The sequence below is a fragment of the Idiotropiscis lumnitzeri genome, chromosome 12 (assembly GCF_059441095.1).
Source record: "Idiotropiscis lumnitzeri isolate Australia: NSW breed Sydney's pygmy pipehorse chromosome 12, RoL_Ilum_1.0, whole genome shotgun sequence".
In the NCBI taxonomy this organism is placed as follows: Eukaryota; Metazoa; Chordata; class Actinopteri; order Syngnathiformes; family Syngnathidae; genus Idiotropiscis; species Idiotropiscis lumnitzeri.
This window is the reverse complement of record NC_142402.1, coordinates 1420343-1436084: the sequence shown is the minus strand read 5'-3', so window position 1 is coordinate 1436084 and position 15742 is coordinate 1420343. Positions and strand designations below refer to the sequence as shown.

General features: G+C 43.7%; 1 protein-coding gene across 7 annotated transcripts in view; it reads right to left on the bottom strand.

Annotated features, from left to right (window-relative positions):
• The window catches only part of LOC148325150 (intraflagellar transport protein 20 homolog), a 37861-nt gene that overhangs the window by 6774 nt on the left and 15345 nt on the right, over positions 1-15742 (bottom strand). For 3 of the 7 annotated variants that reach the window (XR_015846149.1, XR_015846147.1, XM_088311150.1), the window contains 4 exons: positions 13326-13463; positions 13150-13235; positions 12985-13088; positions 2356-2430 (listed from right to left, as the gene is read on the bottom strand). Coding sequence is in view for 3 of the 7 variants with exons in the window: in XM_088311150.1 (XP_088167276.1) it covers positions 2356-2430; positions 12985-13088; positions 13150-13235; positions 13326-13452 (392 nt within the window). In the remaining 4 variants the exon portion in view is untranslated. Of the gene's footprint in view, positions 1-2351; positions 2431-12984; positions 13089-13149; positions 13236-13325; positions 13489-13580; positions 13666-15742 lie in introns of those variants that run through there. The other 4 variants (XR_015846150.1, XR_015846148.1, XM_088311151.1 and 1 more) reach the window with 4 other exon arrangements.

Below are 15742 nucleotides of genomic sequence, written 5' to 3'. Positions count from 1 at the left end.
TCATCTGCAAAAAGCAAAGATGCAATACTGAGGCGACCAACCGGACCCACTTAATCCCTCGACTGTGCCTAGAAATTCTGTCCATAAAAGTTATGAACAGAATTGGTGACAAAGGGCAGCCTTGGCAGAGTCCAACCCTCCCTGGAAATGAATCTGACTTACTTCTGGCACTGCAGACCAAACTCTGACATCGGTGACACAGAGACCAAACAGCCCATATTAGTGGGCTTGGTACCCTGTACTCCCGAAGCACACCCCACAGAACTCCCCGGGGAACACGGTGGAACACCTTCTCTAAGTGCACAAAACACATGTAGACTGGTTGGACAAACTCCCATGCACCCTCGAGGGCCCTCCCGAGAGTGTAGAGCAGGTCTACTGTTCCACAGCCGGGACGAAAACCACACTGATCCTCCTGAATCAGAGATTCAAACTCCCGACGGACCTTCCTCTCCAGAACCCCTGAATAGACCTTACCAGGGAGGTTGAGGAGTGTGATTCCTCTGCATTTGGAACACACTCTCCGGTCGCCATTCTTAAAAAGGTGGACCAACAATCTGGTCTGTCAATCCAGAGGCCCTGTCCCCGATTTTAATGCAATGTTACAGAGGAGTGTCAACCATGACATTCCCACAACATCCTGAGCCTTTAGGAACTCTGGGCGCCTTGCCACGGAGGAGCTTGTTAACCACCTCGATTACTCCAACCCCAGAGATAGGTGAATCCACCTCTGAGTCTTCAGGCTCTCTCCTCAATGGAAGGCGTGTTGGTGGAATTGAGGTCTTTTACGTATTCTCCCCACCGACTCCTAACATCCCGAGTCGAGATTAACAGCACCCTATCTCCACCATAAACAGTGTTAATGGTGCACTGGTTCTTTCTCCTGAGACACCGGATGGTGGACCAGATGTTCCTCAAAGCCATCTGGAAGTCGATTTCCTTGGCCTCACCGAGCTCCTCCCACACCCGAGTTTTTGCTTCAGCAACCACCAAAGCTGTATTGCGCTTGGCAAGCCGGTACCTGTTAGCTGCCTCTGGAGTCCCACAGGTCAAAAAGGCCCAATAGGACACATTCTTCAGTCTGATAGCATCCCTTACCACTGGTATCCACCAGCGGGTTCGGGGAATGCTGCCACGACAGGCACTGACCACCTTAGGGCCACAGCTCAGATCGGCTACCTCAACAATGGTGCCACAAAGCATGGTCCACTCTGATTCAATGTCACCTGACTCCCCCGTGAAGCGGGCAAAGTTCGGCCGGTGGGGGGAGTTGAAACTCTTTTTGACAGGGAACTCTGTCAGACGTTCTCAGGTCCTCACAATACGTTTGGGTCTGCCGGGTCACACCGGCATCATTCCCCACCTTCAGAGCCAACACACCACCAGGTAATGATCAGTTGACAGCTCAGCCCCTCTCTTCACCCGAGTGTCCAAAACATGTGGCTGGAAATCTCATGATATGACTACAAAGTTGATTATTGAACTAGGGTGACCTAATGACAAGTGCACATCTGGACACCCTTATGTTTGAACATGGTGTTCGTTACGGACAATCCATGACGAGCACGGAAGTCTAGTAACAGAACCCCGCACCCTCTCCAGCACCTCTTCCGGGGAATCCAAAAAGGGTGGGTACTGTTTACTGTTATTTGGTGCAAAAGCACAAACAACAGTCAAGACATGACCCTAGCCTAGGACCTGTTTGCCATCGGTGACCCAACCAGGGGCAAAAAGCCCCAGACAACTTAGCTCACAGGATCATTGGGACACGCAAACCCCTCCACCACGGTAAGGTGACGACTCATGGAGGGTCATTCGGGTTGTATATGTAACACCCCAAGAACAACAAAAAGAAAGGTCTGCAGCCATATAGTCAACTTATCAGGCATTTAAAATTTGTATTAAAAGTTTGGCCCCATTTGTAGACTTTGATAGAGCTCACATTTCCTTGAGATTTTTCTTTGGTTTGAGACCATCAGTGTCATCTAAATATGTTCAAGATATAAAATAAAAGCAAATCTTTTTATTTTGTCCAACAATGTTACTGTGGGGACATGCTGTTGACTCAGAAAAATGTGTGGCTACCTCTTGCTCAAGTTGTTATTGCAAATTATTAGTTAGGAATTCAATATGTATAATTGTCTAAAGTAATGTTTGGCAGACAAACATAACTTTGTGTGTGATGGTGTTGGATGTTTTACGTGTGAGTGTGGGTTTGTTTGCAATCCTCCTTTTAATGTACTTTTGCTTGTTCTTGCCCATTTTATTTATAATTTGACTTGTTGATGTGGCATAATGTATTATGTAAGGCAATGTGGAAATATGACAGTATATAGCATAAAAGCAAATACTTACTGCAAAATAAATTGGTTGATGAACTCATTCTGCTCAGATTCCACTTTAGACAAGGCATCACATTCAATGTGATATCTGAAAGAAGGACATGCAATATTGACTAAACATAAATTTACATAATATTCACAATTAACCATTGACATTTGAGCCCTACTGTAAAAATGAGTGGACCAAAGAAAATATGTCTCATATATGTCTCATATGCCAAGAAGCTGTTGTTGTTTTCAAACAACACAATATAAGCCGTCGCTGTGTCACAAAGCATGCAAACTATGCTAGCAAGCAGTCCACACGCGAATGGGAGACGACTGCACAGAGGTTGGCAGCTAATTTACAGACTCAGAAAAAAATGCAGGTGGACAAGTGGACAAAGTTTGAAAGTGCTCTTTTAATTCAGAGTAACATAAAATGAGCAGTGCAAAAATGTACGAGATTCTGTATTTTGTTGGGGAACAATATGTTTTCAATGGTGAAATTGATATTGATATGTTGATTTCTTTCATTTTGTGGCTTTGCACGACAATTATCGAAAAAAGATGCAATCTGTGGACCAACAGGGAAGCCTCAAACAGTAATGTATGTTTCTAGAAAGAGTGATGGGGTCTTCTCAGTAAGGGGGGAGGCTGTCCAACCCTAGCAGGTCGAGTAGGCCTCAAAAAGGGGCTCAATTTTCTATAAACTGCAGTCCCCGCTTTCCACAAAAGCTATCCAGCCACCAGTTAAGCAAGAATAATCTCAGAATCAGAAATCAGAAATCCCTTTATTGTCATTGTACAGTGTGCAACGAGATTAGAGAGCTCCCCACTCCAGTGCAATAAAACAATAATTTAATCAAATATAAAAATTAGATAAATAGAAGAATAAATAATGAGATGGAAAATAATACGAAATTGGATAAATAAAAACACATTACGTCGCTGTTCTGCAAGGTAAGGGTGGTCGTGTGTGTGTGAGAGAGTTCAGAATGGTGATGGCTCTCGGAAAGAAACTGTTTTGCAGTCTATTAGTCTTTGATTTGATGCACATGTAGCGCCTGCCAGAGGCCAACACGTCAAACAGGTGTGAGTTCGGGTGAGTATTGTCTTTGACGATATTGAGAGCTCTGCTGAGGCACCGGGTGGTGTAGACGTCCGACAGGGAGGGGAGAGGGCACCCAATAATCCTCTGCACCGTTTTCACTGTCCTGTGGAGCCTCACTTGGTCTGCCTCAGTGCAGCCTCTGTACCTTGTTCAACAAAATCTATGATACTGGGGAGATCCCCAGTGACATGCTCCAATCAATTTTCATCGCACTACCGAAGAAGCCGCAGGCACTCGAATGTTCAGACCACCGAACGATTAGCCTCATGAGCCACACATTAAAGCTGTTACTGAAAATCATCCTGGAGAGAATTCGGAACAAAATCCGGCCTGAGATCCCAGATATTCAGTACGGGTTTGTTAAAGATCGAGGAACAAGAAATGCAATTTTTGTTCTGAGGATGCTTAGTGAGCGCTTCATCCAACACCAGCAAGTCATCTACGCATGTTTCGTCGACTACAAGAAAGCTTTCGATCGGGTGAGACACAACCCGCTGGTCGAAATGCTCAATGACATCCAGATCGATGAAAAAGACAAACGGGTACTGTACAATTTGTACTTTAACCAGACTGCAGCAGTGAGCCTACCAAGTGGTTTGACAGACTTTGCGCCAATTCGCCGGGGTGTTCGCCAGGGATGTCCAATGTCACCAGACCTGTACAACTTGTACAGTGAGGTCGTCCTTCGCGCGCTTAACGAGATCGAAGAAGGGATTCTGTGTGGTGGTCGAAGGCTTAACAACATACGTTACGCTGACGACACCGTCCTCATGGCAGATTCGGAAGAGGGTCTCCAGAAGCTCCTTGACGCACTACGTGAGGAAAGCCTACGTTTTGGGCTCGAAATCAACGAGAAAAAGACCAAGTGCATGACCATCTCCAAGAGTGAACCAGAGCCCATTTGCAGACTCCAATGTCAGGCCTCAGAGATCGAACAGATGCGAAGCTTCAACTACTTAGGCTCCGTCATCAACCATGATGGCCGTTGTGAAAAAGAAATTAGACGTAGAATTTCGCTGGCGAAGGACGGTTTCAACCGAATGAGAAGCTTGTTCACAGACCGCAAACTCACACTTGATCTTAAGAACCGACTTCTACGATGTTTCATCTGGTCAATCCTGCTCTACGGGTGCGAGTCTTGGACATTAAACGCCAAGACAACAAAGAATCTAGAAGCTGCTGAAATGTGGATGTACCGTCGGATGCTACGTGTGTCATACACCACTCGTGAAACCAACGAGTCAGTCTTACAACGGGTCGGACGAAATCGTGAGCTCATCCGGGTAATCCAAAACAGACAGACAAAGTTCCTTGGCCATTCAATTAGGAAAGGTGAAGTCGAGAACCTAAGTCTGAGCGGACGGATTCAAGGGAAAAAAGCACCAGGGGGTCAGCGGATCATCTTTAAGCTACCCCACAACAGTGCTCGTGAAACCTGGGACGCAGCCCGTCAACGCGTATTTTGATTTCCTCTATTCGAAACCTCATGGATTCTAAGGCCGAATCGGCTACGAAACTACAAGAGAGAGAGACCAGGTGGAGACACAGTAGGTCAGCAGGCTCTCGATGGACGAGTGGTAGAAGGCCATCAGCAACTTCTTGTCCAGGTTGAGTTTCCTGAGGACTCTCAGGAAGTGCAGACGCTGGTAGACCTACCTTCTTTACCACTGCTGTGGTGTTGTGTGTCCAAGAAAGGTCATCTGAGATCTGTACTCCCAGGAACTTGAACATGTGGACCCTCTCTACACACACGCCTTCGATGCAGGGGCGGCACCGTCTTGGTCCTCCTGAAGTTGATGACGATCTCCTTTGTTTTTGCAATGTTGAGTTGCAGTCTGTTGTCCTCGCACCAAGCCGTCAGTCTCTGGACCTCCTCTCTGTAGGCTGTCTCGTCACCTCCCGAGATCAGACCGACCACTGCCGTATCGTCAGCAAACTTGACGATGGTGTTGTTACCGTGGGCCGGGCTGCAGTCGTAGGTGTAGAGGGCGTATAGGAGTGGGCTAAGCACGCATCCTTGAGGGGAACCGGTGCTCAGCATACGGGTGGAGAACGTGTAGGGGGCGAGGGACACAGTCTGGGGTCTGTTGGTCAGAAAGTCCTTAATCCAGATGTGTGTGAGGGCAGGGAGGCCGAGAATGTCCAGTTTGGCGACGAGGATGTCCGGGATGATTGTGTTGAATGCCGAGCCTAAGTCCACAAAGAGCATCCTGGCATAGCACTGATGTTGTTCCAGGTGGCCCAGCACAACATGCAGAGCAGTGTCGATGGCGTCCTCAGTGGATCTGTTAGCCCGGTATGCAAACTGGTAGGGGTCCAGAGTGGGAGGAAGGCAGTCCCTGATGTGCTGAAGAACCAGTCTCTCGAAGCACTTCATGATGACTTGCGTGAGAGCAACAGGACGGAAGTCATTCAGGAGGATTGCGGGTGACTTTTTGGGGACATGAATAATGGTGGAAGTTTTCAAGCAGGAGGGGATGACTGCTTAAGCCAGGGAGCGGTTAAAGATCCTGCAGAAAACAGTTGGTGGGCACATGCTCTGAGGACCTTGCCTGGTATTCCGTCGGGTCCAGTAGCTTTCCTGGGGTTAATAGCCAGGAGCGCGCGCCTCACATCGTGTTCCTCTACGGTGAGTGGGGGGTGTGCTCCGTTTTGTTAATGTAAATACTGATTTGAATTGAATACTCTGTCTTTTGTATGTTTAAAAGTTTTTTTACCTTCCTGTCGCTGGTCAACAAAACCAAAACACAGGGAAATCCAGAGTCTGGTCAAATCCTTCCCTTTTCAAGTGTGGGACTCCATGCAATGAAAGTCACACTTGCCATGACTTTTATGTCATTCATAATGGTCATGCAGTCAGACTATAAGATAATATAATTCAAGTCTGTCACTGAACAGACCTTGCCTAATCGTCGCATGCTTACATCAAGATTCTATTCATCGGAGCAAGTCCATCGAGGGGACAAGCAGCCGTCCTTTCATGTCGACTGAGGAATATTTGCTGGTTGCGTTTGTTGGTTCTCTGCTAGGAAAAGGGGAAAAAGAGACTACGGACGCATTCCTGGATGGTGGGGAGAGTGCAGTATGGACCGTCTATTCTCCAATACGAATTTACGGTAACAAACTTGCTGACTGACACAATGTTTGCTAATGATCTACTGGCTTTGCTGTTAGAAAACACAGTAATAGTTGAAATGTTATGTATACTTAGTATTTCTTCTCAACTGTCTGTTCCATTTTGATTGCTTGTATGTTCATCTTGTCTCTCATCTAAAGTAGGAGGGTACTCTCTTCCTATTGGTCAATGCTAAAGAACCAATCAAAGGACGACGTGGGACGTGTCACCCTGTGCGGCAAGACATTCAAAATTTCCAGACTTCGTCTTGGTGGTCGTGAAGCATCCCAAATGGCAAACGACCAATCGTCGATAATGTCACACTACACAGGCTACGATGAAATCGGTTACGAACACTACGTTTGTCTGTGACACGTCGGCATTGCATACCTGTCAACTTATACGTTTTCCCTGTATTTCGTATGTTTTTTTATCATTCCAAATCATGTATGCCGTATACCGACTTTTGTACGGGCCCAAAAAAATTTTAATAAAAAAAAATAAAAAATAATCGAAGTTTACGTCGACGTTTGAGAAGACAGGAAGCGGCTGACCCTTCACTTCCTGTGGGTGGAACGTCCACATCTCCATTCTGAACTCTCACACACACACACGAGAACACCCCTACCTTGCAGAACAGCATTGTGATGTGCTTTTATATACCCTATTCAGTACTAAATTCCATTGCACTCTCTTATTTATTTATCTAATTTATATATTTGTCTGTATTATTGTTGTATTGCACTGGAGAGGGGAGCCCTCTAATCTCGTTGCACACTTGAGTACAATGACAATAAAGGGATTTCTATTCTATTCTATTCTATTCAATAATAATAATAATAATGTGCGAAAGCTCTGTATTTTTGATAAAGCATGACATGCGCATGCGCCGTTAACCGTCTGCATTTCCGCTTGTTAGTGTTGCATTCAGTAAAAATCGTCGAAGCAAGCAAGCAAGTATGGGAGAACCGCTAAATAAGAAACGAAAAATTCAAGCATCAGGTCGACACCAAAAGGAATGGGAGTCACTGCAGGGTGAATATGCTGAATGGATTAAATCCGCAACAAAAGGGCCTCAATTTTCGTTCTGTGTTCCTTGCAAGAGAGACGTTAAAGTTGCTGCGAGTGGATTCTATAATTTGAAGAGCCATTTTAAAACTGCCGGACACGTGGAGAATGTGGCGAGAAGCAAAACACACTTTGTCTCTACCGCCAATCCAGCGTCATCCCACAAAGCTACAAACGCCGAAATCCTCTTCTGCCATTTCCTTGCGGAGCACAACATCCCATTCGCGGCTGCGTACCACTTTAGTGAATTGGTGAAAGTTATGTTCCCAGATTCACAGACAGCTAAGGTAATTTTTTTTATTAGAAGTATAAACACGTGTTTAACATATTTGCACTTATTGCACCATGGTAATTGTAACTTCCTTGAAAAATTCTGTTTCCTAATTAATTTTGAATCAGAATCAGAATTCCCTTTATTGTCATTGTACTCAAGTGTGCAACGAGATTAGAGAGAGAGAGAGAGAGAGATGAACATTTCCTGCTTATATAAATATAATGAATAAGTCATTATAATATATATATATATATATATATATATATATATATATATATATATATATATATATATATATATATATATATATATATATATATATATATATATACACATATACATACATATATATATTTATTTCGATTTGTATATTTGTAATATATGGTTGCTTTCGTTTTCCTCTTGCCGCTCTTTCGTTTTTTTTTAGTTACACAATAATCACATAGTTTTGTTTACTTGGTGCGTCTACCACTAGCTTGCGTAGTGCTACTTCTGTCGTCATTGTCATTCAAATCACTTAGGTGGTAGATGACCACATCAATCTGTTGCCGGTGCTTTTCAACCACAGAACAATCCTATCACTTGATACCCCAAGATACTAAAGAAGTAAACGAGAGGGAACTGGCCAGGTTCCATTTCTTATCCATCTTGATGGGAATTGACAGCAAACAACCATAGACAACAACTACAATAATCCTGCGGTCTTCCTGCGAAGTAGCTTGCAAGTTCAGTTCCCATTCAAAGCTTTGTCGCCCTTCATTCTCTCATAAGTGTTATACACATCAGTATGCCCTACTTTGAAGTTGCCAGTAATACTAATAATACATGTACCGATTATGCGTCCTGTACATGCGGAAAAAAATATGTCCCGTACATGTGCAGCATGACATGTGCAGCATGACGCATATACGCTTGATACTTGCTTATCGTCATTCTTGCTTGTGTGCTTACAAAAATGCATTTGGTTCGAACAGAACTCTGCTAATACTGCTTCTGCTCATTTAACTTTTTTCATTAAGATGAAAGGTTAACTGTAACTAAGCAGCATGCGTGTGTGTATGTGTGTGTGTGTGTGGGGGGGGGGGAGCCAGAGGAGAGGGGGGGGGAAAGAGAGAGATGTGGAAATATAAGTCTGAAGCAAGTAAAAAAAAATGTGGTAATTGTACATATAAATATAAATTACATATTGTGCATTCGGCAGCCAAATACACCTCACATTGTTGGTGCAAAGAAAGGTGAATGAAAGTATTCATATTGCAGCAACATACAATAAAATATGTCATATTTGCAATTGTTTATATTTCTGTAAATTTCAAGGCGTGCATTTAAAAGTGATGGGGATGATTCAGGCTTACAGCCAAAAGACATCACTTCCACGGCGCCCCCTGGACCACTGGATGCTGCAGCAAACAGTGGATTTCCTGCATCTATTACTAAAGATTTTCTCCAGCACATTGTGGATGGCACAGACCGGTTTGCAGATAATTATTTTGACTCCAAACCCAGTGGTCTGTACCATTCTCGAAACAGGGTAAAATATTTGAAACCCATGGCAAAAAATTCCAGGTCTGCCATCCCAGAGAAACACGTATGTGGTGTGCGATGTGTAGTGTTCCCTTGCACCAAGGCATTTTTTTAGGGGATACCGCACACACACACACACACACAAAAAAGTTTCCTTTGTATAGGTGTTAAGCGGACGGTCTATGCACGCACCACAAACACACACACTGTCACTCACACACTTTTGTATGTAGTTCTTTTGAGCATGTGCAAATATACTGTTATTTTGTTTTCAAAACCACTTTTTGTAGTGCTGCTGTTGTTATTTTATCGGAGAAAAGCATAACTATGATGTTTGAGCTGTCACAAAAGACAAAAATGTTTTGTCAAAACTGAAATTATGCTTCAAATGCATGCTTTTACAAAAAAGCTCTTTTTCACATTTTTTGGTCAATATAGAATATTTGGGAGAAGAAACATGCATCATGTTAAGTTTAACTAAATAAATGTTCACATAGGGCGGCACGGTGGATGACTGGTTAGCACGATGGCCTCACAATGAGACTCAGCAGAGGTCATGGGTTCGGCTTCGGCCTTCCTGTGTGATGTTTGCATGTTCTCCCCGTGTCTGCATGGCTTTTCTCCGGGTACTCCGGTTTCCTCCCACATTCCAAAAACATGCATGGCAGGTTGATTGGACACTCTAAATTGCCCCTAGGTTTGAGTATGAGCGCGGGTGGTTGTTTGTCTATGTGTGCCAGGCGATTGGCTGGCAACCACTTCAGGGTATATCCCGCCAACTGCCCGGAGATTGCTGGGATTAACTCTAGCAGACCCGACACTTGTGAGGACAAGCGGTACAGATAATGGATGGATGGATATTCACATTGTTTTTTGTTTTAGTTCTTCTTAGTAAGTCACAGTGTCCCTTTAATGGTGAGCTATTTTTGAAACAGACCGGTGGGCTACTTTTGTTGTGCTACATACGGCATCAACTTTCGGTAGATCTTGGCGAAACGTTCGGCCGATGCGCATTTGTTAACAATTTGGTGGCGGCATTACTGAGCCTTTTTTATTTTAAGTGCACAATAAACAAATAAAAGAGTGATTATTTTGTCAGTTGTCATGTGTTGGGTTTGGTATCGAAAATAATTTATTGATATTACTACTCTAAACAATACTGCTTATCAATCTGGCGCCTAAAGTGTATTCTTATCTGTACTTTTTTGTTTAGAAAACGCCAAATCTTAAATATGACAACTCACACTGTTTTGTTTTTCATTTTTTAATAAATGTACTTGTCTTGCAACCACAACGACATTATTGCAAAATGAATAATAAAAAGATAAATAATTTACAGAAAACTAAATTAGTTGAACAAATCACTGTTTTAATGATTAATTGCACCAGTGACAACGTGCAACGTACAGCGATGTTGCTACCTCATCCCCTCAGTCTCTAGGCATAACAAATGAAACCAAGAACAATCATACTTTAACGTTAGTGACATGATTGCATTGAGTGTAAATTTCTTAGTCATGCATAGAGTAAAACGCTCAACTACTATGTTTGTAGCTACAGAGCTAACCCAATGACAGTGACAACAGCATATTGTTGTCGTCATGTCATGATATTAATACTTGCAAATCTGTTATAAAGCCCAAGTTCTTTTCCATTTGTTCAGTTCCAGCACCCTCGAGTGGTTAGTTTATTATCCATCCATCCATCCATTATCTGATCCAAGCTCCTCCACCCCTACGCACCTGCTCGCTGCCTCAGGTCTGTGGACCAAATGCTGCTGGAGCTGCCGAGGACAAAGCGCAGCCTCAGGGGGAAATGCGCCTTTTGTGTTCTCCTTCCCTATGGAATGACCTCCTATTGAATGTTAGGCAAGCCCCCTCTCTGTCCACTTTTAAAACTCGATTGAAGACAGATTTTCATTCTTGAGCTTTCAACTCAACATGAGACTGTTGCTGTTCTGCTGTTCTTCTGGTAACTATTATTTGGCTTTCAATTTGTGTGCTAATTTCCCGCTAAAACAAACAAAAAAAAACAAGTGAAGCAAATACACTTGGGGCCTGCAGTCATTTCAGGAAACTTGATAAAGGAACACCAACCGCTGGACATCAGAGTAAACAGGGCATTCAAAGTTAAGTTGTGTGCTGCGTGGGAGCAATGGATGACAGATGGAGAACACAGTTTGACTAGGAAGGAAGGCAGGGCAGTGGTGGTTATGCCACAATTTGTGACTGGATTTTGAAAGCAAGGGCTAATGTGTTTGCTTGCATTGGTGTTCGAGTTTTTACAAAACCCGGCATCATATCTGAGGGGCCGCACAGACAATGACGAGAGGGAACCTACCGCATTTGATGGAGAACTTGCCCAATTGTTCATTTCGAATACAGAAGATGAGAACTTTGATGGATTTGTGGATGAAGAAAAAATGTGCATTGTTAAATATTTCAATATTTCAATAGTACAACCAAACTCAGTTTTGCTTCCGCTGCCTTTATAAAGAAATGCTAGAGTTGCATGCATGGATCCTATTATTATTGTAGCATGTTCGGTGTTAAATGTATATCTTTGTTCCTTGTTTTGGTTGTTTGCGACCGTACATAATGTGTTGACTAGTGACTTGCCTACATTGTGTGATTAAGCGACAGTGAGCATATACATCTGCTTACGTTTATTAAATTCGCCGGTACCTCTCATTGACTCATGAGTGCCACAGAAGGTTTTAACATGCCTACACCCAATAATGTGTTTCATGCCTCATTGTCATTCTCCATGTGAGCATTTAAGTCCCCCAGCAGAACGAGGGCGTACCCAGGGGGAGCGTTACCCAACACACCCTCCAAGGTCTCCAGAAAAGTGTGGGGACTCTGAATTGAAGTTTGGTGCACAGGCACAAACAACAGACAGGACCCATCCCCCACTCTACTACAGAGGGAGGCCAGCCTCTCATCCCCCGGAGCAAACCCCAATGAACAGGTGCCAAGCCAAGAGGCCAAAGTGTATGCCCACACCTGCTTGGTACCTCTCAGCTTGTGCAACTCCAAAGTGGAAGCGTGTCCAACCCCTATCAGGAGGACTGGTATAAGAGCACAAACCTGTGTGTGGAGGTGAGCCCGACTATATCTAGTCGGAACCTCTATGCCTTGCACAGACTCATTGCCTGCCAGAGATGTTACATTCTATGTCCCAAGAGCTCATTTCTGTAGCCGGGGATCGGAATGTCAAGGTCCCTGCCTCTTACCGCCGCCCGGCTCACAGTTTATCTGACCGTTTTGGCCCCTTCCAGAGGTGGGGAGCACATGGGAAGGGGAACCCACATTGCCTTCCTGGGCTGAGTCCGGCCAGGCCCCATGGGCGCAGGCCCAGCCACCAGGCGCTTACCAACAAGCCCCACTTCCCAGCCTGGCTCCAGAGGGGGGCCCCGGTGACCCACGACCAGGCAAGGGAAAACATGATCCATTTAATGCAATTATCATAATGGGTCTGTTTATCCGTGCTTTATTTGGATCGTCACCTCTTTGAACTACTAAAATTAGTGATTTTGTACTAACATGAGGTTTTAATTGTCATTTACCTTTCAAGTTGTGTCTTCTTCTCTGCAATGAGAGCTTGAAGCTGCTGCTGTAGTGTCTCCCTTTGCTTTGCCACTAACTTCAGCACGTTTCTTGCTCCAATGGCCTAAAATGACAGAATCTGTTTGTTGATACTCATCAAGGGGGAAAAAAATATCCATCCTTACCTGAAACTTTTCTGCCTCTGTCTCTTTTGCCAACTGATCTACAAGCTCAATTAGACAGCCAACTTTTTTCTGAAACTGTCCAATTTCTGGAAAAGATGGAACAGTAATCATGCGTTGTCAGTAGGTGAGTTAAATTAATCAACCTTCATGCATAAAGAATAAAGGATACATCTTACTGTCGGCAAATTCTTTGCACTCTTCCTTGAGTTCTGAGGTCTTTTGGGTGACATCTGGTTCTAGTGCTCGTAGTTTGTTGAATTCGTCAAAAAAAATGCCTTCCTCTTCTATTAAATCGTGAGCCATAACCAAAGGGCCTAACAAACAACAACTTGAAGTAAACTGAAATGTAAAAGTCCAACAATTATGAGTGTTATCTATGTTTAAACTGATTCGTTCAAAACAGACAATGATGTTTTAGGTTGTTTTGTTACCTCTTTCTGCGTGTTACTTCAACCTGTCACTGGTGTAGCTGTGACGCGCCTTAATCAGATGATGTTCCATGAGGGTGTGACTTACCTGTCAGAGATGACAGGCAAGTCACGCCCCCACTGTCCGTTCACCCCTCCAAGATGCTACTCCAGGTGGTAGAGAGCATGAAGGCTCCCTTGTTCCTGTTGATGGTCTTTGAGCGTTGCTTGCGGATCTCAATGGCCTTCTTAATCCACAAGTCAAGCATCACCAACCACTTCAAAAGGGAAACCCACATCATGGACTGTGAGAAGGGCAGAGTCATTCGCACTGAAGAAAACAAACATCAGCGCTGAATTAGGGAGGCCATTGAGATCCGCAAGTGAGGCCCAAAGACCATCAGCAGGGACGAGGGAGCCTTCATGGTCTCGACCACCTGGAGCAGCATCATGGAGGGGTGAACAGACAGCAGGGGGCGTGATGAAGTGACACTCTGATGAAGGCGGAAGTAACACGCCGGAAAATATTAGGTAACAAAACAACATTAAACAATTGTCTGTAATAGCGAATCAGTTAAAACACAGATGATAAAAAGACAAAACGGACTTAATACAACAAGCATGAGTGTTTAAGTGCAAGAGCGAGTCCTGTGTTGGAGTAGGATAGGTGACTTGAGCCAGGCCATTATCTTGCTTTTCTTTGACCTTGCTTTCACTTGGTTTCTCTTCTTTACGACATCCTTGGCACACTAATTAGTTGATTTCATTTAAAACAATAGAATCACACATAGTCACGTGGGTCAGGCAGACTCGCACTCCTTGTGGGTGGGTGGCCAAGAGTAGGAATCCTGGGGCAGGGGGTTGGACCTTCTTCCGCAATCCTGCAGAGAAGGCTCCACAGCTGTGTCTCAATCTTTCTGGCATCCATTAAATAGTTCAACTAAGAATATGTTGTCTTCTGGTAGTTAATATGAGCATAGCAAGAAGGGCTGAACTATTTTCTGAAAAAAATACTAATTGCAATTTTTCTGGCTGATAATACGATTTGGATTTTTTTTTTTTTGGCCGACTTTTTCTCTGTTTTTTATTCAAGCTTTGGTGCAAAATTCACAATTTCTTCACAATGTACTAGGGCTGGGCGATAAACCGAAAATTTACCGTTACCGAAATTTATTACAATGACCGAAATCATTTTGCCCATGACGGTAAATTCGGTTTAAAAAATAAAGAAACGCCTTTTCTGTCTGCCGCAATGTTCATGCCCCTTTACGACGACTACGGCGCCTCTATTCACGTGACTCCACCTGTCTGATCGAGAAAGAAAACAGACGTCGCGGTCGTAGCTGGCGATTCAAATCCAGAAGCTTTTTCACCACCCACAACACAACCATGCTGTGCTGAAAGTTCAAAGTGAGAAGCAAGGTTTGACAATTGACACCAGCCCATTAATGGAGGCAACACCATAAATGTCTCAGAGGTGGACGCGATAGCCTAGCATATAGCTAAAGATTTAGCTCCTCTAGTTACAGTGGCGCGCACAAGATTTAAACGCTTCATGAAAGCTGTATTTCCCGATATGGACTACATCGGGCCGAGAGCTTAGACATGTCAAGCATTTTGCATCTACAGCCGACTTGTGGTCGGGTCGCAACATGGATCCCTGATTGAGCCTGACTGTGCATTACATAGACGACAAGTGGCGACTGCGCATCAGAGTACTCGAGACGGCACATTTTCCCCGATTGACATTTTCTTTCATTTTATTTAGCATTTTTTTAATTTGGCATTATTTACATCATGACAGCATCTTGGCGCAATCTATTTGCAGAAAATGATTTTGCAAGAGGTACCCTTTTTCTTTGTGACATTGTTCAAGTCATGCAAAGCAAGCTATTTGGAATGTTTATACAAATGATTTTTGTACTTTTATTTTTCATTGAAAGTAATGTGTACCAGTTGGTCAATAAAAAAAACTGTCAATATGCATTTCCTGCATTTATTTTGAATTTAGTCCACGGGGGAATTTATCGTGCATTTATCGTTATCGAGGTAAAATTGCTCAATTTCTCGCGATATTGATTTGAGGTCATATCGCCCAACCCTACAATGTACAGTGACATTTACAAGCATACAGAAAATGCCATTATACCATTAAAAATGAAAGCTGTTACTGTACTAATTCAAGA